Genomic DNA, 24,618 nt, shown 5'->3' with positions numbered 1-24,618 from the left:
TGTTGAAAAATTTTTTTCGTTGAGCTCGTGAGGCTCCAAGGTTCCCAACTTTTCAGTAAACCCCATTGAATGAAGGTGATTGAGAATCGTTTTATTATCGCATTTCATTTTTTCCTCCAATTGAAGACTGACTTGGCGACCGTTCTTCTTCAAAAGTGATTTGAGACGTTCTTCATCGAATGCAGAAGGCTTCCCGCTGCGATACGTGTCATCGACATCAAAGTCGCCATTTGTGAACTTTGCAAGCCATTTCCGTGCTGACAAGTTCTCCTTACTTCGGATACTTCGGCAGCTCTTTGACCTCGATGAAAAACAAAAAGGAGCAGGTGTCGAAAATATTGATTTTTGCCTCCTGGGTATTCCATTTCTAAGCCTCAAAATAATGAAAAAAGGAAATACCTTAAAATACAATTAACATAGTTCTGTAGAACAGAAAGGATTCTATCGAATAAATACTAATCTTTCCGAAACAACAAAAAAATCGTTGTAAAATAAAAGAAAATATAGAAACGCTATGAACTTATTCCCCAATCCATATATCCCATCCCATTTTCTTAGTTTTACTAGACCTACAACTTGTGCACAGTCTCCGTAAAATTTCCCAATCACTGCCACTCAGTTATTAATTAATAAGCCCAGTCAGTCATAGTGAACTTTTCTAGGTAAATGGCTTACTTTTATAAATTATTTGCTTAATTTCCGACAATAAACATGTAAAACCAGTCAACATTAAATAGTATACATGGAAACCCTTAAAATCAACCCCCACCATTCTTGCTAATACCAGTGCACTTAGATACATATTCCGAAATCAAGGCTGCACAGCTAAGTCACACGTAGCTGAATTTAGACAAATCCAACAAACCCTATGAGCCATAAATCAGACAATATCCATAAAGTTAATCTCATAAATGCCAAGTAATGAATTTTCATTAATAAATTCTGAATTATTCATTGGACTACAGCTACACTGGCAGAGAATTAGTTGCAATACCAGTACACAGTGGCAGCTGCGAGCAATTGCCAAGGCTTTTGCTGGTGAGACTTAACTAACTTTAATTACGTTTTCAGCCAAGCTGTTGAGATATGTATAAGCAAATACACCACACCACACTCACACAAGCATATTTGCATTTACATGGATGCAAACCAGAGATGAATTTTTAGTGGAATATAATAGTTCCTCTACACTAAAAGTGTACGCCCTTTTTTAACCAGGTTTTTTTCCAAACTTTGATCAAAGCAAAAATTTTGTAATAAATATGTTTTATGAAATGTTTGCATATTAACCAGCTCCACGCTGCACAGCGGGCGAAACAACCGACTTAGCGGAGAAAATTTAAATTTTGAAATATGAAAATACAACAGTTTTTCATTTGCATTTGAATGTCAATACTATTGATTTTTTTGGAGTTTATTGGAGTTTACTCCTTAAGAAACGATATATAAGGCCCATGGTATGAAAAATATGTGTAGTAAAATCGTGTGAATCGCCGGAAGTGACGCGTTGCCCTTTTTCTATATTCTAGTGAGAAAAAGCATTGTCTACCTTGTGGCGCTACTTTGTTGGTGCAAACTTGTAGGAAATATATATTTCCTTGTGGTTCCTAATTTCCAGTGAGAAATAGCACTGCCTACCTTGTAGCGCTTGGTTGTTGGTGCAAACTTGTAGGAAATATATATTTCCTTGTGGTTGCTAATTTCTAGTCAGAAATAACACTGCCCACATTTTGGTGCTTATTTCCGTTTCCTATCTAGTGCTTGTGCGTTCGTTGAGAACCTACATATTCCAGTGATATCATCTGAACCTTTGGAGGAGATTGTCTTCAAAAACCCTTACAATGGTTCATCTGCCAATTACACGCCAATGAACTACCGCTTAGACATTTGTTTGAATACATTGATGGCTCTACGTCTGAAAGCTTTAACGGTGAAATAGAGAAAAAATTGAAGGATTGTGAGAAGCTTTCTTTCGTCAATTATAAACCACTTATATTCACACTACCAGATATATCCAGTGAAAAAGATTTAAGTACGGATCAAAAATACCTATTTGATATTTGTAGTGGTATTATAAGTGGACATTGCAACGACAGCTTAAAAAAGAAAAACCCCAAAAAAATTGTTCATTCCAGGTGGCTTACTATAGCGAATAGAATAAATAAAGTTATATTTTTCCAGTAATATAGAAAAGGTCTTCATTTACTCCTTTTGCATATTAAATATATTTTTCATGGCATAAAACGAGCTCATTCGACTGACCGATTTTTTTCAACCGATTTTTGTGTTTTTCCGTGATTTTGTGTAAACATTTTTTTTAGTGTGTTTTCACATAGAAAGGAGTCGAATAGGATTAGAAAAAGATTCGAGAAAAATAAAAACAAGAAATAGTTGAATGGAAAACTTTTAGTTTCTGAAGCAGGTGTTCCAACTAGTATGCCAAAACGGTATGCCAAAACAAATAAAATGCTAGCCTAATATGGTCAGAGTAACTGAATATTCTGCTAAGTAACAATAACATTTGGACATTCATAAAGGTGACACATTTTCTCTTAAATGTGAAGTTTGAATTTCCGGTTGTGAGTATAGTTAAGACACTGAGTATGTCGTTTTTCGTATTAATATTTTATTTGTAAAAAAGTGTTAAAAAAAAGTGAGCAAAACAAAATTGTTTTTTTAAACTTACTCATGTAACAAAAAAACATTTACCAAAAGAAATATTGAAATGATTCCTTGATTAATTATTATTAAAAAAAAAAAATAATAATAATTAATTAATAATAAACAAATAAAAAAGTGCGTTCTTTATTATTGTAGAAGAAATTAATTAATAATATAAATTTTTTCCGTTAGTTTCCCATTTCGCCCATTGTGAGCCACGGCGGTAGAAATTCCAAATTTTGGGCACAAAACCTTTACAGAACTTCATTTTAATTTTATTGTAATAATTATTTAAATTTTATGTTGTGCGTTCATAGTTGCAAATTTCACATGAAATGGGTTTTCTCATAAACAAAAACAGACACGCGTGTATGTACATACATCCTCAACGTTAACTTTATACGTATATATGCATGCATAATATTCGAAAAAAAAAACAACTGTGTTTTACAAGTGCTAACTTTTAAGCCAGCTAATTGCAGTTTTTGGCGTAAAATGTAAATCTCTTTGAAATGAAACCAAAAAATATTAGAAAAAGTGTAAATATTCAAAAAGAGCAAACACCATTAAAAACATGCAAACGCGTTTGTTCTGACAGTTTCCTCTACTCACCACTTCTCTTACTCTCTCTCTCCTTCTCTGACTTTGCCAGGCATTTGCGGTCGCCATAGCGCTTAGCGCTGCCTAATTTCGTTTCCTCAAGATACAAACTGTGATGGTGGCGTTAAATTTTTGGCAAATACTCATACGCAGACCATCATGCCAGCAGGACAGGAAGGAATGAGCGACCACAAAACATACAACACTGCACAACCATATAGACCGCTAACGAGGTCGAAGCACAACTGAACAATTTCCCAGCAAATAATTTGCCAAAATGACCTACATAAATCCACATATTTAAAACACAAACATAAAGGAGAGCGCACGAAAAGGAATTGCCAAAAGAGCTGTAAAAAACGAAATTTGTAAAGTTAGCACTTGGTGCCTATGCGTGCATGCCTTAAAGTGATCCTCTATAAGGAAGTGAACTAGTTAAAAGTAAATTGTAATATTAATAATAAATGCCTATTTGCATGGACAAAGGAGGCGGGTGAGTTAAAATTTCCCATTTATAAATTTTTTTTATAAAATACTACATTTTTTGCCACAAAAAAGTTCTTTGCAACTAGTGAGACTTAAACTAGTTGACAACCAGTTGAAAGCAGGTTTCAGTATACGTATTTTCCATTTTTTTAATTTTTTATAGCTGTGTTAATTTTTGTTATCGCAAACTACTTTTAAACAGAACTAGACAACAAATAGTTGTTTTAAACAAAGTCCACAATTGGTTTACAATTTAATGGTGAACAAGGCTTTAGTAAATTTTATATTTCTGAAATTTTTTATAAGACATAATTTTGGTTACACAAAATCAGTTAAAAACTTGCAAGTTTAAACCAGTTACCAACCAGTTGCTTTGCTTTAATGAAAGTTTTCTGATGGTTCAAAATGTGATAATTCTATAGGATTCCATTCATAAAATTCTACAGAAATTAATTTCATCAGTTTCTTCTCTTTACTGCTTTAAATCTGAACCCTGGCGTTCCGTCAGAATAAACTTAAGAATCATTGCATAACGAGCCATTTGGTCCATATTGCGATTGGCATTCAAAATAGCAAAATCTATTTCGTTTCAAGACTCCTTTATTTTTTATTATTACTATTAGCTGCAGCGGTCGCCGTACCCCTTGTCTAGATGAATAAGTGAAACACTTTCAGGTGGTTGTCCAAAAATACTCACAGCTGAAATCACCAGATTTCAAAACGATCTTATATATATATATATTTATATAATTGGCGCGTACACCCTTTTTGGGTGTTTGGCCGAGCTCCTCCTCCTATTTGTGGTGTGTGCCTTGATGTTATTCCACAAATGGAGGGACCTACAGTTTCAAGCCGACTCCGAACGGCAGATATTTTTATGAGGAACTTTTTCATGGCAGAAATACACTCGGAGGTTTGCCATTGCCTATTAGAAAAATGTTTTTCTTAATTTGGTGTTTCACCGAGATTCTCTTTGTAAGTCCCGAATGGTAGTCACACACCAACCCATTCGGCTACAGCGGCCGCCGATCTTTTATGTAACATAAAAACGTGAATGATTGAATTTCATAAAAAATCGTATAAAAAAGTCTAAAAAAGATTAAAATATTTTTGAATAAAACGCATTATAATAGTTAAGCAATATATTTAACAATTTTCGATATTCTACTGTTCTTAATTTAACCACAAAAATTCTAATTTGACATAGCAACAACGCCAGTGCTTTCCAGCAAAAAGATGAAGCACTCACACCGACACACACTTGACTACCTGTTAAACTATTAGAGTACCATTATGGTGCTCCCTTCATGAATTCAGAGTATTTCTATGATCCCTGCTTCCTCAATAAATTGTATGTAAGTTGTATATCCCCCTCTGATAAATATGTTTACACAGCTGTTTGTGCCGCTTATGCATCAGTGCTAAGCACCATGCCAGCAAATGTTTGGCGGTTTCATTTTCCTTCCAACAAAATCCGTAAGTTCCGTTGGATTTAGTGAGATGATAATTCAATCTGTATGTCAGGCAATTAAATTTTTACACATAACAATATTTTATAGAAAAAACCTGGTGATCTAAAAAATAAGCTATGTATACATACATACATATATCATTGCTACCAAAGAGACAATAACTAGACCAATTGGATTTGACCTAAGACCAAATGACCACATGGACATATCCGTGGATTCTATTGAAAATGTGCGCTGTGGCATGGGGATCTATTGAGTGCTCCCTTAAAAAATATAGAAAGATGTTCGATGCAAGCGCACGGAACTGCTTCAACTCCAGGCTCTGGTTAGCCAATAAAATTCTCTCTTCTCCTTGATGTGGTATCACAATACAGAAAAAAAAAATGTTTTGAAGCCCTTGCGTTCATATCAAATTCTTTTACTAGTGCAATTTAGCGAAACAATTTAATCTCGAAAATAAAATAATATGTACAGTTGTCCATAGAATTCCTTAAAGGTACCTTTTTAGGTACAATCCTCGCATTCTTACAAACATTATGCGAAACAAGTTATTTGGTATTTCCTGTTGGGAAGGCATGGAAGCGTTTATGTATGTATGCAAACGCGTATTTGGCTTCCTTCCCGTGTATTTGCTGATTGCCTCTGTCTATCTATCTTTTGATTTATATTTTGGTAATTTTTTGGCATCTCTTTTGGCTTGTGTGTTGGTTTCGTCATTAGTGGCTTAGCTTGCAATGTAATGTTGAAAGTTTAGTAACAAGTCAAGCAATGTAAAAAATCACAGGAATTTCATGCCGTTCCGCGCACAGTGCCTTATTTTAAATTGCTACGCATAGAAAGTAATTTGTTTTTCAGCTAATGTCCATTAATGTTGTGATACTAAGTCATGTTGAAATTTACCAACTTGGGCCTCAGCTTCCGCCTAAAGAAGCTCTGCTCATTTGCAGTGTTGTTTAAGTAGAGCTCACGATTATGATAAACGAGGAAAATTATTATCGCTCCATATTAAAAGCCTTATCTGTAAACGCTCAATGAAAAAATACTTATGCATATAAATATAAAAAATAAAATAAATAAATAATTGGCGCGTACACTTCTGTAAAGTGTTTGAGCGAACTCCTTCTCCTATTTGTGGTGTGCATCTTGATGTTGTTCCACAAATTGAGGGTCCTATAGGTTTTTATGAGTAGATTTTTCATAACAAAAATACACTCAGAGGCTTACCATTGCCTGCCGAGTGTCGAGCGCGATTAGAAAAAATGTTCTTTATTATTTGATGTAATATTTCTTTTTGCTTTTGTAAGGTTCCCTTTGTAGGATTACAAGTATATTGTTTCAGCATATTAGCGCATAATATTTATTTTGTAGCTCTTGTCGCTATAGGCTCCGGGTTCGCGGCCAACTGCGAACAATCAACATGATAAAATTATTGGCTCTGTCAGCAATCTTCTCGACGAGTAACCTCCGAAGTTAAACTATTTATACTTATAAATACATAGTAACTGAAGACCTATTATATATATATATATGCGGCATATCTACCTATGTATAATGGGTTAGATCTTGTTCTATCTAAGTAAAGAAATTAATTGGCATATACATATTTAACACCACCTTGATCAAAAAGTTCCCGGAATATATTCAGAAAATTTAAAATACAAGTTTATTACACAAAAGTGATTTTGTCATCTTCAGAGTACTCCCCATCAATTGCAACGCACTTATGTCAGCATTTCATCCAGCTCTCGAAACATTTGTGGAAACCTCGGTATAGCCATCACAGTCGTAGAGATTTTTTGACTCCATCAAACAGAAAACCATTGCAGGGAGCCATAGCAGAGAATTCGTTGGCGGTTGGATGGTGTTCGTTTCGGTCGAAAATTCACGGAAAATGATGGCACTGTGCGACGTTGCGTTATCAGGGTGCAACATCCAAGAGTGGATTTTCCAAGAATCCTTTCTTTTTTGGGCACACGTTAACGTCTAATAACGCCCGGCAAAAATTCGTTGTATACAATTCCGTTGTAATCCAATTTTCATTTTTAACTGAATACGAAGTGCTTTTCTTGGCCTTGGTTCATTCGAAGCTCTCCACTCACGCGGCTGATGTCTAGATTACGTGTCGTACTCATAAACCAGTAATGTTGAGTTTGATGAATGTTGGGTCGGATTCAGCATTAGAAATCATATTTTTGACGATAGTTTATATCCCATTTTATTGCATGAAAATTCAGGTTCTTTGAAGCAACACGGCGCAAACCGAAATCATTAACTACATTATCCTGAGTGAATCTGTCAGGTCTGTGATGATTAATTTGCGGTTATTTATTAACTCTTCTTTCACTATATTGATGTATTCATTAGTTTTCAATATCGATGCCCTGTCACTACGTTCGTCATCCTCGATGGACTCACGATCTCTTCTGAAGCACTCAGGCCACTCGTAAACGTTTCTTTTATTTACAAATGCCAAGTAATGGCGATAAAATTTTGGTGGGAATGTTAATCCAGATGTGGCAACGTAACAAAAAACAGAACTGAAATCAGTTTATTTAAACCGTCACCTGGCGGTAGTTCCGAGAACTTTTCGATCAAGGTGGTATATGCCTCGACTACGAAACGATCGACCATGGAAAATTCTATTTCACAAATAGAAACATACTTCCAAGGTGGAGAGGTACGAAGCAATATTTCCGTAATGTAATCGTTGCTTGTGCAACACCTGTTAACGTGCCTTATTATCTCCTTATTATGACTTGTACTCTATATATTTCCGGTCCCTTCAAAAAGGCATTGTCCTAAGAAGGAAGGTATCTCACAAGGTCCGAATAAACACAATTGTGTACTCGAAACTTTTAGTTTTGCTTAAGATTATTAAAATCTTCAAAATTTTTGGTAGTCTTTTTTTACTGGAATTTAAAAATTAAAAATTAAAAAAAAATTGTTTTTATTCAAAACGTCAACAAAATTTTTTTTCGGTCATTTTTGAAAACAAAAACTGTTAATATTAGAAATTCCAGCTAGTTTATGAACGGAATGTATTAATATATATATGTAAGTATGTATGTACGTTTAAATATATATATGTAAGTATGTATGTACATTTAAAATGTAACATTACTTAATAAGTTGCTTTATTCAGTATTTATAAAAATAGTATTCAAATTTCCAGTCGCAGCTGCACACAGATGGAAATGTTCTATGCTAAGGCACAAAGTGATATGCATATTTTCAAAAATATCGTTGCATGATTTCAATATAGGGATTTCCATAATTCACAAAGTCTTTTTATTTTCGTTCGACTGGATTGAGGGAATCTCAAACAATTGCAGGTTTTCCTTTTTTGTTTTCAATTTCAAAACTCAATATATTACAAATACACAAGTACCATACATACATATTCATACATATGTACTTGTTGGTAGCTTCACGTTCGCAATAAACCCATATACTGCAAGGCAACTGACAAACAAATACTTAGTCCTGCAGCAGCTGGCGCAAAGCAGCGAATATGCTTAAGTGCAAGGAGAAGAGTGTGCATGGCGCATGAATGTACACGAATAATCGTATAAAATCTAAAAATAGATGTGTGAGTATTATCCCAGTTGGAAATATTGTCTGTGAAGATGGCGAGTGCATTCACGTCAAGTAAAGTCAATAAGAATAACAAAATGAAATCATTTTTTATTGTTTAGATTCTTTTATCTGAACGTGTGTACATAAGTATGTGCGTTAAGTAAGAAATCATGTACCACAATTTTAGATGCACTAAGAATAAACAAATAAATAAAAAAATAATTGTGTGTGGACCGGGATGACGGTTTTCAGATTCAAAAATATCAAAGGGTTTGAAAACTCAGGGATACTAGAAAGTAATTAACAGCGAGCGTGCTCGGCAAACATTTAAAAACATAAAGTCATTAAGGAATCCAACCATGGAGCAGTAACCCACATTAAGAGCTAGCGTAAGAGTCGGCAGTGAGCCACAAGAGATCACTTACATGAGCCTTCATGCGTATGTCATATGTGATTTTTTTTGCCCTCGTATGCGACTCATTTCGCAATCGCATGCCGCTTGGCTCTATACTCGGCTCTTACATTGCTCTTATTAACCTTATTAACCATTAACTTTAGAAACATACATACATATGCATATGAAGCTTTTTCGATGATTATTTTGCAATCTTCTTTATTAAATATTCTGAAAAAAGTAAGGTTTTTCCCATAAATACCTATTAATACTTACACCTTCGAGATATATTTGAATGAGTGAATGAATATGAGGTTTGCACTGTGACCTCACGGTATTTACGCCCACTACTCATAACAGTACTTCATCCAAGCCCAGCTCTTTTAGTAACCCTAAGATGGAAATGGGTTGGTCTGAGCGTACGCGCCTTTTTTCTGGTCGCATTTGGCCGAGATATCTTATCCTTCTTCGCGCAATGGCATCACACTCGAGAAGAAGGTGTGTTGGAGTTTTCGGTGAATGAACGCAGAAACAACAAGAGTCAAGGCTATGCATTCTGCAGAGAACTGTGAGAATTCCCGTAAGTATTCCCAGTTGGGAAACTATTTCGGCTAAGAGAGTGGAGAGCTCCGAACGAACCAAAACCAAAAACCAAAACAAAAGTAGTTTTCAGTCGACACAGAAAGCGATTCTCACGGTTTTTATGGATTATAGCGGTATAGAATTTTGAAATTTTCGCCAGAAGATCAAACAGTTAATAGGAACTATTATTTGGGCGGCTTGAGACGTTTACGTGAAGCAGTTCAGAAAAAAATGAAAACCACCAATGCCAAGGACGAAACCAATACCATCCAACAGCCATCGAATTCACCTGGTAGGAATGGAATAATGGAAAATCATATCGAAAATATAGTTCGGAGTTCCAGAATATTTCGAGCACTGGATCGAACGCTGGCATAAGTGAGTTGCCGTTGATGGGGAGTACTTTGAAGGCAAAAAATATAACTTTCGAGGAATAAATTTGTATTTTGAATTTTCCGACCGCAAAATACCCTAAGGCTCATAATTTGCATCATACTAAGGAGTAGTATAAAATGATTCATACACGAGTCAGCGGTCTATCAGAGACTTATTTTTGAGACTCACATTTCTTATATTAAACCTATACGAGTATATGGCTTATTTGCTAAATTAACATCACAACCCAAACACTTTTCTTTAGGTAACGCATGACGATATATGTTAACAGTAACTAATTACATTAAAATTGAAACATTTTTACTGAAAGATTTTAACCCAAAAATTGAAAACTTTTAAGCTATTAGTCTTCTAAATCCCAAAAGTGTTTGATAAGACATTTTAACTGCTGAGAATTGTAGATGTATGCACTATTGGTAAATACTTACAAAAAAAAACAGAAATAATAAGCAACAATCTATTAAACAAAAGTATGGTAACTGCATATATAGTATTATAAGAGCCTGACTATATTCAGCCAAGAAAGGCTTGAGCCGCTATTCGATGATCACTTTCCCTCGTACACAAATAAGTGACTTGCCACTATCAATTATATTCTTGCGAACTGGAATGTGGTAAGATTCCCTTGCGTAAGTTTCGAACCGAAGGATGACAGATTTACCAGGTTTGGTCATTAAATATGGTGAAAAAGAAAATTGTGGAGGGAGCTTCGACTGTCATGTCACTTAAGAGATTCGACAGCCAAGTTCTGCTCGATCATTTCACATGTATTGACCCACTTGTCCAATCAGTCATTGTTCAGATAGCAACGAAGAGAGATTATGTTGATTTTTTTCGTAAATCACCAACACAATTTCATTTTTTTTTTTTGTAAACACTTCCCTTTTTACGTCAGCCGATATCCTGTTACGATCAGCTGATTCTCTAAAATTCGCTCCGAGCCGCATAATGGTATGTTATTGAGCACACCTTCTCAACACCTTCTTTTCACCATTTTTCGAAGCAGCTGATTACGACATCAATTGGCTCGACCAGCCTACTGTAACATCAGAATTGCAATCTGTGGTTATTTAGAAAGCTAATTCTATTTGGTAGAATTCTCCAATTTTCAGGACTCCGGATTCATCACCATTAGCAAAGAATTCTAGTGCATCCTCAGTTTCTCTGCGTCAATCAATTCATATAATGATTAACTTAAAGTAAGATAGATTAAACTATGAAATTGGATTCCGTGAGCCATTACTTTTCCATTTATAGGTTCAATTTGCAAATTGCAGAATTATTCCAGCTATACTTTGTTTGCAATCCCAAATTATATCACAGCATTTCAGGTAGCAGTAAAGCGAAAACTCGGCTGATTATTATCGTATAAGGATTCAAAAGCCTATTCCAAAGCTGCATCTTAGTCTTAGACGAAACTTGGATATCGCGAATCAGTTACCCCAAAGCAATATTGAGGCGGCAATACTTTTACCATACATATGTACTGTGTCAAATACTCGTAACCATAGCTCAAGGCCTTTTGCCAAGTTTTGACAATTTATTTGACTTTAATTTAATTCTTTGTGCAAACTAAATAAAATTAAAAAAATTTCGTAACTATTGTGCACTTATATAAGTACGATGTAAAAAAAAGTTTGGAGTGTACAGTTTTATATCCCATTGAATTTTGGTGTAATAAAGTGCAAGTCAGTAGTGGTTCAAAAATGGAGTTGATTTTTTATACACATATATATTTTTTGTCGGCGGTTCCTCAGCGTTAGTTATTTAACCTAGTGTTTATGTATCGTAGGCAAGTTGCGATCTTTGTTGAATAGATAATGAAAAGGTAAACACTTAACCAGGTAGGGTCCGGCAACATAATTTTAACCTTAACCTTTTCTACGGCAGCTGCGTAGCGGATGATGCACCCCATCTCAGGCCTTCCGGTTCTCAATTTCCATTCACGCCGGGGAAGCAATCAGTTTGAATATTCCAATTAATCATGGTTGTCACACATTCTGTGCTTCTATTCATATATCCCTACACTTTTATCCGTCATCTTGCGTTGTTAGTTGTACCACAATTGACGGTTTCTTTACCCAACTGCCTAAGGGGCTGTCTAGGGTCTAGTTATATAGCATAACCTAAAAGAAAATGTGATGAGGTGTTATATAAATTAGTTTGAGGTGGAAACTAAATAGATAGTTATTGTTGTATGATATTTCTTCACAAACGGGGCACATATTGCATTTGTCGAAGTCAACTCTGGAAGAAGTTAAAGCTCTCCATCGGCAATAGGAAATGCTTGATCATACGTCATTAATGAGATGAGAGTTAATGCAGATGGTGATGGTTACCCAAGGAATGTACTTGCCGATATTTCGTCGGGCCTAGTCGTTTTCGCCTGTGTTTTACATTTGGCTCACCATTAACTCCTTCCGTCGAAAGAGCTCGTTTCATTGTATGTCCTTGAATAGCACCGAACAGCTGATGGTATAGCAGCCTTCGGCAGTGTTTAGTACGTTATAACAATAACAACAATGCCCATTGGGGTGCGCAACATTAATTTTATATATATTTAGTAATATGCGCAGAGGATCGAATAATTATTGAATGAGCTTTACATAGAAAAAATAAATAATAAAGCTCAGCGAATAAGAAACAAAGAGCTCCACTAGCTGGATAATTTCATTTAAACGAATATGATTGTTCCATGTATTGTAAAGAAACAAGTAAGAATTTGACTTCATTTGGTGTTTCCAACTGGCATCAGCTAGCACCAGAAATGAATAAATGCCAAACTCGCTCAAAACAAAGAAGCGCCATCGAAAATCATTCACATTCAACCATTTAGATTCGGCCAAGAACGGACTGCGACTTCAGCAGCATTCTCCAAAAATAGTTGGGGAATATTTTGTAAAGCCACAACAACCCAAAAAGCTTGCTGCGATCGAATTTTCATAAAAAGTGATAGCGATAAAAATGCTCCAATTGAAATTTGGTTTCACCATGTTCCAAACCTTCAACTTTTTAGGTATCAGCACGCTTGCCCAATCTTAAACCTAACCAGCCTCAGCTTACTTTACCAAATATATTTATGGAAAAAGGTCTACTAAAAAAGTAAGCAACTTCCAGCTGGGATATTGAGTTTGCATTCAATCACTTAAACATGCATGTATGTATATATCTGTTGGTCTGCATCATTTAGCCGTGACACAAATCGAGACATACTAACAAATTTCCATTTGCAGGAAACATTTTTGTGTGCATTCGAACGCAGATGTGCAAGAGAGCTCTCGAATATATACACACTTGTAAAATAAATACATTTACGCTCACACACACACACTTGTGCGCTCAGCCATACTCAATTGATGACTTACAAATGTATAAAGTTTGAATTACAACTGCTTGCCAGTTGTTGTTGAACTGTGTTTTGAGGCCTTGTAACTACGGCACAGCCTGGTATTGACTGCCAAAGAGGCATTGAAGCATCAACGAGAGCATTGCTCACATGAACAACCCGAAAGGGGGGAAGAGGGGGGATGTGGTGTTAGTAGTCAACCACATTAGTAACTAATTTTGGTCGTCATCAAATCATTGCGCTAAGTGCACCAAAGCCCATCAACACTGCCAACTACTATTACACTGCCTCTATCTCGCTCGTCCATATGCTAAAGTGTATTTGGGTCCTGAGTTGAATACTCACATAAGCACATTTTCAGCGCATTTGTAACACATTTTCCAGGTTGTATCAGCCAACTGGGCTGACATTTCACTTACCGCTGATCATGATGATGGTGTTTATTCGCGGATGAGAATGTATCGAAAATGTAGTTAAGCATTGGCGCATCGGTCTTTTGTGGTTTGGGTAGTACGTATTTGTTTTCCACTTTCTTGCCAGAGCCGCGTTGCCATACTGAAGAGTCTGCTATTGTGGGACCAGAACCGGTGGTGGCCGAGGCTGTTGTTGCGGCAGACGTTTGTGACTTTGCGTTGTACTGTGCCGAGTTTCGTTGCTGCTCTGTGGCTAAGGTGGTTTTTGTTTTCGCTGTCGTTTTCAAAATGATGCGCTGTGAACCAAGATGCTGCATGTTGTTGTTGTTAGCTATGTTATTCAAAGCGGAATTCCCTGCGTCGAATGCGGCAGTTCGATCATGCGTCGATTTGCGATTTGGCTTGTTTGCTGCCGTGGCACTACTGGCGAAAGAGTCGGATAAATCGGCTGCTGTTAGTGACGCTGACTCTGCTGCTGATGATACTGGTGCGGCTGCTGATGATATTGATGATGACGATGACGAGGATGATAATGCTGACAACGCTGCCAATGAAGCCGAGCCTGAGCTCGAAAATGTCAAGGTCGTATCCATCAACACTTTCTGTGGCACGGCCGATTTTTCCATATTATGGTCGGTCATGCTTAGTAACGATAAGGACATAAATTCGTTCTGTGTTTGATTATTACTACTGCTATTATAAGCGTTGATATTTATGCTGTTGTTAGTGTTGCTACTATTGTTAGCATTTGCGTACGTATTCGTTTTCGCCTTCGGCGTCGGACTCGCACTCGCACTCATGCTTGTGCCGTTGTCTGTTGCATGCGTCAGCGAAGCAATATGTTCTGCCATGACGTAATCCATATTATCCATTTCCAGAGAATCTGAAATGCAAATATTCGCAGAGAAAAAAGTAGAAAACGTGAGTGAACAGCAAACAAAAAAAGGAAGAAAATAGTATGGGTACAACAAGAGCAATTGCAAAGTTTAATAAGCAGGAATAATAACTAAATATATTATATACAATAAAAATATTCAGAAACATACTTATATAATAATAAAGGCACACATAGATACATCCATATACATCCATATATGGCATTCACACCCTTTGTTAGGTTTTTGGTCCAACTACTTCTCTTATTTGTGATGTGCGAATCGATGTTCTCCCACTAATGGGCGGAGTTACAATTTAATGCCGCCTCCGAATGGCAGATGGTTTTTTGTATGAGAAACTTTTTTAGCGCAGAAATACAGTCGATGGTTTGCCATTGCCTGCCGAGGAGCGGCCACACTTCCGAAAGATAGTCGCGCACCAATCCATTGGGCTTCGGTGGCGGCTGTAGCTTAGTCTGGTTTATTATAACTATTAAGCTCTCACTACCGTGACATTTCTCAAGCTGTTCTGATGCAAGCTCATGCAGAGTCTTGAATACTACACTCTCAAAGAGTAAAAAAATCGTGTGACCAAACTTATTTAACTAGAGTACAAGAATGAATATTTAATGAAGTATTGTTTGAATTATTATTTCGCATCTGCCTGGCATTGGTGATGATGTTGATCGCTCTGTCGATTGGCGCGATAGCTCTTAAGCAACTGAACACACACAAAGTGAAGCCAAGTCCTTCTCCACCTGATCTTTCCAACGTTGAGGTTGGAACCACAGGTTGGTACCACATCGAATGCTTTCAGTGCCGGAGTGTTTGTATCCATTCGGACAACATGTCCAAGTCAAGGAAGCTGCTGGATCTTTATTCGCTGCACTATGCCTATGTCGTCGTAAAGCTCATTGCTCCATCGCCTGCAATACTCGCCGTTACCAATGTGCAAAGGTCCAAAAATCTTCAGCAAAATCTTTCTCTCTAACACACCAAGGGATGCCTCATAAGATGTTGTCATCATCCTGCGATAGGACGGGCATATGCGAGCTTTATAAAGTATTAGTTTTGTTCGTCTAGAGAGGACTTTACTACTCACTTGCCTACTTAGTCCAAAGTAGCAAAAGAGATTCTCCGTTGAATTTTAAGGCTGACATTATTATCGGCGTTAATGCCGGTTACTAGAAAAACGAAGTCTCTTGCAACCTCGAAATCATAACTGCCAGCAGTGACGTGGGTGTCGATACGCGAGAGTGCCGCCTGTTCGATGGCGTGAGATATGTTAATTCGTTTTGCTCTCGTTCACCACCAGACCCATTCGCTTTGCTTCTTTATACAGTTTGGAAAAGACAAAACTAACAACGTGGTTGTTAAGACCAATGATGGCAATATCATTGGCATGCGCCAACAATTGTATGCTCATATAAAAAATTGTGCCTAAGCGATTAAGTTCTGCGGCTCGCGCGATAATTGGCACACATTGCAGTATCACTTTTTTGTGCATTGGCCAGCCCACACTTAAATTTCAATAGACATGCATGCTTTCATCCGACCATATTTTCCATAGAAGCTGATGTATGCACCTTATCAGCTCAGTCCCCTGCCAGGTTCGTTGCCATGTTGGATTAACCAAGAAAGGGCATGGTCCATTCTTAGTAGGGATGCTCCACATATTCTGGAAATATACATAAATCTGTAAATTATGCTATTATTTCTATGAAGAAATTCATGCCCGGAGAAGCGACCCCATACAATTATATTCCATTATCTAAGAAACGGACTTCCTGTCCGATACACTTAAAAAAATAATGGGCCAGCTGCCCAGTAAGGAAACACTTGTTTTTTTATACGTTACAATTTAATCAAATTATCAATTCACTAGCTTATGATATAATAAGGAATTAAGTATAGGAAATTAGTATTGAAGTGTAGCCCGTCCCGAACTCGACTGTCCGCTTGAGGTGACCGCCGCTTCCTTTACACCTATCATTACAACAGCGACGATGCAGTTGTTGTCCGATACGTCTGAGACCAACGTTAGCCTTGACTTCCCACAGGTACAATATGAGTATCATTTCACAATCGTGTGAAATGATTAGTGCTGACACCTTCATTCTAATGCGTATGCTATTCGCCATGGCCTTGGCAGGAGTGTCGGATTGCCGCATGCCGGCTTGGTCACTTATGCAACGCGTGTGTTGCAACTGATCGTTGGAATGTACTATTGCAGGTAATCGTGAAATAAAAATATGCTGACACTGCGGCACGTGTAGCGCGCAGCCGTGGGAGCGTCGCTGTAAATGCGACTGCAGCGTGTTAACTCTTCCCCCTCTAAAAGTCTGCGTCCCGCAGATCCTTATTTGCAGGGGCGTCCTTCTCATTTGAATGACGAGGATTCCGATGCAGTATAGACAATTTAACCTCGGGAAATTTTGCTCCTCCTGTTAGCTTCCTCCAAATCAGCAAAACGAACACCATCAACAAAACAAGGCCTAGGGCTTCAGACATTGCAAACCAGTTAGTCTTATCTTTCAACTGACCCAACAGTCGTATGTTTCCGGAGGTCATTTCATGGACGAGATTGAGATTCAGCGCCAGGCTTCTATTCGTTATGGTGGACAGCACGGGTGGAAGCACTTGCACGCCTGAGCTGCTCGTACTCCAGTAGGATTGGTTGTTTATCGTAATAGTCTCGTTTTCCATCTGCAGGATATAAGAGCCAGATAGATGTTTGGGTATTCCACCTGACCATATACTGCCGTTGAAGTTATTTAGGAATATAGTGTCCTCCTTGAGCACCTCTATAGTAGTATCCATACCGATCTCGTAGCGGCAACTGGTTTGTCCACCCTTTAGGAGACGTGGTAGGCATTCCTCTTCGGCCAACAAATCTAGGGCTTCCTGTTTGCATACCATGGCTGTGGCTAGGTGGAGACAGCTATTTTTTATGCCGTATGTCAGTTGCTTATTCATCAGTATCGTCCTGTACTTCAGGTCAACTCGATGGCCATCCTTCAAAACAGATCGTGTGATTAAGTGATTAAACCCCGTTTGATCCACCTTCGGCATTGACAGCACGTAAAGGAGAAGTGTGCCATTTGAGTAGATTGATGGTTCGCTGTATTCGATGGCTTCAACGACGTTACTGTACGGAAGGACCTCAATTTCGCTTATTAGACTATTTATTTCCTCCTTGTTCAAAAGGTTGCTGTTCACTACGCCTGCTTTGGCCATTTGACATGCCCGTACGAGTTCACTGACGTCATCCTTGAGAATCATCAATTTGTGCTGAATCTCCTGTGAAAGCTCAGCCTGGCGGGTACGTCCCAGGATGTCATTCGTAGTCGTTGTAATACCATTCACAACCTGTAATAACTCTTCAGTTTTTTTGAAAATTTCAGAGTTTACCTTATACTGTTGGTTATTGTTGACTATTAATTCGTTTTGGCTTCGCAGGACTTCATCCCAGTCTAAAGCATCAGGTGAGCCAGCAATCCACTTCCAAGCTGACCCAATCCAGTTAATTGAATGCTTCGGTCTTTTGGTTGCAGGTCCCTTCAGGTCTTCCAGTTGATTTCGAACTTTTTGTAACTGATAGTTAAGGACTTCTGTGATTGAATTGGTCCCTTCCATGCTGGCAGTTTGGTATTGTAACCGATTTACAATTTTCTCGTAGCGCATTAAGTCGATGATATGGACCAGTTTGAAGTGTCCATTGATTAGCCAGCCGTATCCATCACGGACAGTTAGAATAGGTGAATCTACGTTGAATACGACATATGCTTGTGCGGTTGCACAGAGGCAGATTCTACAAATTGAATTACAGAGTGTCATCTTAATTCTAATCTTTTTTCCAAAATAGCTTAAATAGGATATCGTACACAGTTTTCTGTTTTATATATTGAGCATATCCTACGACACTAATATTTTCCTTGAATAAATTTTACATGTTTTTTTTTTGAATTACGACAAGGAGAAATTTAAATGTACATATCGCTTAAACAAAATGTGATTGATATTGAATTTACTTATAGTTACTTGAAATTTACTGGAGTTATACAGTTATTAAATTCAAAAATATGTTTTCCATTCAATGACAATTCAACTTAGTAATTAGAGCTTAAATTTCTAATACTATTACTAGTGAGTGGAGTCCGGGAGGGTAAGGGTTATCGGAAATCGGTGAGGACCCAGAAGTGATGTGAACAGTGGAATTTACTGACAGTTAGTTTTTTAGTTATAAACTGACAGTTAGTTTTTTAGTTATAATTGATTTTGTTAGAAAATATTAGTAAGTTATTTTGTTTCTTTCCCCTTTTTTTTTTTTTTTTTTTTTTTTAATGAGGCTAGAATTTTGCCATTTTATTTTGGCTCATTGAACCCTTAAAGGTTTATGCTTCTATACAAGCGAATTTTGCTTGTGCTGTTGAGAATTAGACTTTCTCTTATTTTTTGGTTTGGTATTTAACCTTTTATTTCATTATTTCGTTATTTGCATTGCGACCTAGGCGTAAACCCAGCTGAAGGAAGGCCCGTGTTAATCCCTTTTAGCCATAAGCGTTTATAATTGCAAATGGCCTACTCATGGCACGAGTAGCTTCACGACAATTAAAGCCAATAGTCCCAAGGAGGAATTGAACCACTTCGATTGATATCGCCTCGACCGCCGAGAAAACTGGAGTTGAACCAATGCGACAGATCGAATACAAAATTTAATTTGTACCCAGACCACTGGGGCTTAGGGAGCTATGCATAAGTTTTTTTGCCTCTTGACCAATGCTAATTTCATATTCTTTAAACAATATCTTTACTTGTTAGACATTTTTTATGTCTGTTTTGTGGAACTTTTTTCCACTTTCTGTGACAATAGTAACATTTCTGTTTTCGGCTATAGCCTCTTTCTTGTAAAGCGGCTTTTGTTTGCTTTTTATTTGCTTGTTGGCGATGAACAATTCATCACCGCTGTCAAAATTGCGAGGGGGCGAGCGAGTTTTATTAGTTCTTGCATTCCTGCTTTCTTGCTCGTGCAGTAAAAGAGCCTTTATGTCCTCATTAGTTCGTTCCCTAAAATTTGCCAATCCTTGATAATTTATCCTAGCAGTCCTGTTGAGAAAAACATCAGCGGGCTTTCGTTTTATCACTGAATGTACTGTATTATTATATCTGTCTACAGTTATAGCAACGCGCTCATCAGGTGTTAGTCTAGGGAGCTCAACGCGGAGGCAGCGATATATTTCAATCAAAGTAGAGTGTAATCTCTCCACCTGACCGTTGGCTTCACTTCGCTGCGTCGGCGTTTGGTATATTTCTATTCCTAGAGACCTGATGTAGTTTAGCACAAGCGGGGTTAAGAAGCCGCGCTCGTTGTCCATCACCAGAGCCCGTGGCACTGTAAAGTAATGTAATGCAACGGTTAGTTTCATTCGCAAATGGATGGAAGATTTGTTTTGGATCGGAAAAAGTTTAGCAAATTTAGTAAACTTGTCGATACAACTCAAGTACTTTTGCTTTTCTATTTCAAAGATGTCAATATGAAGGATTTCACAGGGATAATTCGGGATAGGAGTTGGCTGTATATATGGTTTTGAAGGATGCCTATCGTACTTGTTCAACTTACATGTGTCACACTGACGAACATATTCCCTAATCTGTTTAGACATAGCTGGGAAATAAAATTTTTCAAGGATTTGTTCCCTATTCTCACGAGCGTTCCGATGCGCGCGCTTGTGCTGCTGTTCTATTATATTGAAAACCCTGTCTGCTATCGTTACGTCCTCTACCATGCGCTGTGTGATCCTTATTTTGTACCTACTAAAATTATCAACGTATGCAGCTTGCAAGTAACGAAGATCATCCTCTGGAATTTTAATGCCATTTATGACATTTGGGTTGAGGTATTTCCTGAGGGCAGGTAACAGAGCTTCCACATTCAACAGTGGCATAGAAACAAAGTATCTTCTGTATCCTTTATGAGGCTCCTCTGTGCACTCGCAACTCGCCCCCCGCCTGAAGATTATTTGGTTTCTAAATACGTTTATTGGGACCTCAACGTGTGGTATGAGGTCTGAACTATCTTGTTCGGCGGAATGCATTGTAGCTTCCGATGCAGTATCTGTATCGGATGGTGCGCCAGCTACGGTACATGGCGCTTGAGCGACGATTGAGTCTGTGAGTGCGTTCACTTCCGTCTTAAGACGGGAGAGTGCATCAGCGACCACATTCGTCCTTCCTGGCTTATAAATCAACTCGCAATTGTACTCCTCTATCCGGGCTTTCCACCGCTTAAGTTTCGCGTTGTAATTGCGATTGCTCATAGAAAAGGTCAGCGGTTGATGGTCTGTGTATATCTTTATTTTTTTTGCGCCGTACAAATAAGACCTCAAATTATCAAGTGCCCACACTATCGCAAGCATTTCCTTTTCGTTCGTGGCATAATTTTCCTCGGCCTTGTTAAGTGAACGGGATATATACGCGATTGGTTTGTCCTTCCCTATATCCCCTTGTGACAGAACTGCCCCGATTGCGTAATTCGAAGCGTCAGTTGTCAAATTGAAGGGTTTTTCAAAATCAGGGAAAGCGAGGACATCAGCTGATGTCAGTAGTCCCTTTAAATCTGCAAAGGCCTGTAAGGCTTCACAATCAAGTTTTATTTTTACCTTTCTCGATGCATTTGCACTGATTTGTGCATTTTCCCCGCGCGTAAGGTTCGTCAGAGGCTTTGCTATCTTTGCGTAGTCCCGAATAAATTTGCGGTAGTAAGACGTCATACCGAGAAAGCTTTTAAGGTCCTTTAGATTTTCCGGAGGCAAGATTGAATTCATTGTTTCAACCTTTTTTGGGTCAGGGCGCACACCTTCGGGTGTAATAACATAGCCGAGGAACTCAACCTCAGTTTCGAGGAAACACGTCTTCTCCAAGTTGACCTTTAAGTTGGCTTCAAGCAATCTTGAAAATACTTTCTCCACATTTTGTAGGTGATCATCGGTGTCTTTCCCGAATACAATTATATCGTCGATGTACACATAGCAAATTTTGCCAATGTACTGTTTGAGCACATCGTCGATCATTCGTTGGAAAATTCCAGGGGCATTTTTTAACCCAAATGGAAGTCGCAGGAATTCGTATTTACCATTCATGGTGGAGAAAGCAGTCTTGGGAATATCAGAGTCCTTCATGGGTATCTGATGGAAACCGGACGTTAAGTCAATGGTTGTGAAATACTTGGATTGGCCCAGACTACAAAGTGTTGCATTTATATCCGGAATAGGGTAGGTATCAGCGATAGTGACTGCATTCAACCTTTTATAGTCTATTACCATGCGATATTGTTTTTCCCCATCGGGCTTGGGCTTTTTCGGGACCACCCAAATTGGAGAGTTATAGGGACTTTTTGATGGTCGGATAACTCCTTCTTCGAGAAGTTCATTTACCTGTCTATCCACTTCCTCCCTCATAGACGAAGGATAAGGATAGCTTTTACTATAGATTGGGTCGGTTGTCGATGTCCTTATCTCTGCGCGGACGCTGGTATCTATCAATTCATTACCATTTATAGGTAAGAATAGTTCGCTAAATTTTTTGATAATTTCCTTCACTCTTTCTTCAGTTTCCGGTGCAAGGTTTTTGGAAATTGCGTAATTAACCTCACTGGATACCCGAGCGTGCAGAGGTATTTTATACTTATCAACCATTAGAAGGTTCTTCTTCCTATCGACAACCGCACCAATGTCCTTGAGCGTATCGTCCCCAATAATTCCGTCAAACGTCTGCATCCCAGGCAGGACAAAAAATGTCACATCGGCAGTAAGGCCAATGTCACTGAAAAATTTTAATAATACCTTCCCCTTTATATCTACACAGCCCCCTGCTGATCTTACACTAAAGGTTTTATGGACTGCTTTTTCATGCTTAGCTATCGTTGGTTTAATAAAGTTTTTATTCGCCCCAGTGTCAATTAGAAAGTCTAGGACGCGGCCGTCTGGAAGTTTGTACTTTAAGTATGGTACGCTAGATGGCCGCTGGACAGAAAATCCTCTTCTTCGACGGCAGCGCAGTCATCATCTTCGTCCTCCACAGCATCCGTCGTAACATGGTAGAGCCTCTGTTGCTTTCGGGGAAAGTTATCGGATCTAGCACTGCGTTTGAATGGATTTGGTCTAGTTATATAATTAACTCGTTTGCTTTGCACGGATTGGTCTACGTCCATCTTTTCAACCGGTGCCTGTGAAGTGGATGGTTGATCCCTCTTTGGGATAACCTGGCGATCATATTTGTCGAAGTGTGTTCGGCGATCCTGAGGACGCCTAGGTGTCCTCGGTGGAATAGGAGGTGTTCTGTCGGCCTTAAAACCATGCAACCGGCTAGGAATCGTATTCACTGGTGCAACAATGTGATTATTTGAACGTGCACTGTGAATTGTAAAGTTCCTGAAATTCGTGTTTTGGATTTCAAGGCATGCCGAATATGCCTCTGGAAGAGTTTTAGGACGCTGAATGAGGAGCATTTTGGCAAGCTCTCCATTCAGTCCACGTATAAATACGTCCAGGGCACGGTTCCTATATGTGTCGATTAGAACTTTCGTTGTTTCCTCAGAGTACGATTCAGTTTTTATTTTATTAATAATTAACGAGAATTGGTGATTCACGGCTGCATAAAATTCATCCAGCCGTGAATCCTTCTGAGATAATTGGTGGAGTTGATACTCCAAAGTGCGGATGTCGCGTTTATCCGCGTAATGGAGTGATAAGCACTCCTTGATAGCAATCCAATTCGTATCAAATATGTTGTACGATATTAGGGCAGCATCGGCTGCCCCGCGTACTTTCTGTCGAATATGTTGAAGTATGGCCCGATAAATTGGCTTATTTCTTACAACTTTAAAATCGTTAAGAATGCTCTCGACAGAGTGCACCCACGAGACGTATTGGACAGGATTCCCGTCGAATGCCTGCAGTTCTTTTACGGAGTCTGGAAGTCTAGAAATATCCCTTAGATCAGCCTCCGTAGCCGGAGCTCGGGGTTCCACCTCTGGTTCGCGAACATCACTCTCACTTCTTCCAGATTCCAAGAGAGTGAGCCGGGATCTTAAAGAATCTAGGGAAGAGATCCGCCTCTCCATACTCCCAACTTGTTCGAGGAGCGCATTGACGGCTCCCGTCAGGTTTGTTACTGTGGTTTGTAAGGACTCCATACCTGAGTGGGAAAAGAGGAGGAAAAAAATAGACAAGTTTTTATAAGCTTACAAGGCTGCTAAGAGCATATGTTCCAGGTTCTTTGCTTAAGCTGCTAAGAGCATATGTTCCGTGGTTCTTCACTAATGTAATTTTCTGAATTTGTAATTTTCACTTCACGTTTGTAATTTTCTGAATTTGTAATTTTCACTTCACGTTTGTAATTTTCTGAATTTGTAATTTTCACTTCACGTTTGTAATTTTCTGAATTTGTAATTTTCACTTCACGTTTGTAATTTTCTGAATTTTCAGTATGCTTTTGATACTACTATAATTGATAGCTTTTTTTTTTTTTTTTTTTTTTTTTTTTTTTTTTTTTTTTTTTTTTTTAAATTTAAATTTAAAAATTAATCACGTTTTATTCTTTTTCACACTGTTCACCACTGGGTCCCTGCTCGGGCGCCAGAAACGGACTTCCTGTCCGATACACTTAAAAAAATAATGGGCCAGCTGCCCAGTAAGGAAACACTTGTTTTTTTATACGTTACAATTTAATCAAATTATCAATTCACTAGCTTATGATATAATAAGGAATTAAGTATAGGAAATTAGTATTGAAGTGTAGCCCGTCCCGAACTCGACTG

At 38.2% G+C, this 24,618-nt stretch overlaps 1 protein-coding gene across 1 annotated transcript in view; it reads right to left on the bottom strand.

Moving 5' to 3' along the window:
- LOC129242671 (uncharacterized) overlaps positions 1 to 24,618 on the bottom strand; it is a 158,860-nt gene that overhangs the window by 48,730 nt on the left and 85,512 nt on the right. Inside the window, exons 2-3 of the mRNA XM_054879457.1 lie at positions 14,443 to 14,809; positions 13,933 to 14,346 (exon numbers count right to left, since the gene is read on the bottom strand). Coding sequence (XP_054735432.1) covers positions 13,933 to 14,346; positions 14,443 to 14,809 — 781 coding nt within the window. The remainder of the gene's footprint in view (positions 1 to 13,932; positions 14,347 to 14,442; positions 14,810 to 24,618) is intronic.

This window comes from Anastrepha obliqua, chromosome 3 (assembly GCF_027943255.1).
Source record: "Anastrepha obliqua isolate idAnaObli1 chromosome 3, idAnaObli1_1.0, whole genome shotgun sequence".
Classification (NCBI taxonomy): domain Eukaryota; kingdom Metazoa; phylum Arthropoda; class Insecta; order Diptera; family Tephritidae; genus Anastrepha; species Anastrepha obliqua.
The sequence above is the reverse complement of the archived record's forward strand: the minus strand, read 5'-3'. Positions and strand labels throughout refer to the sequence as shown.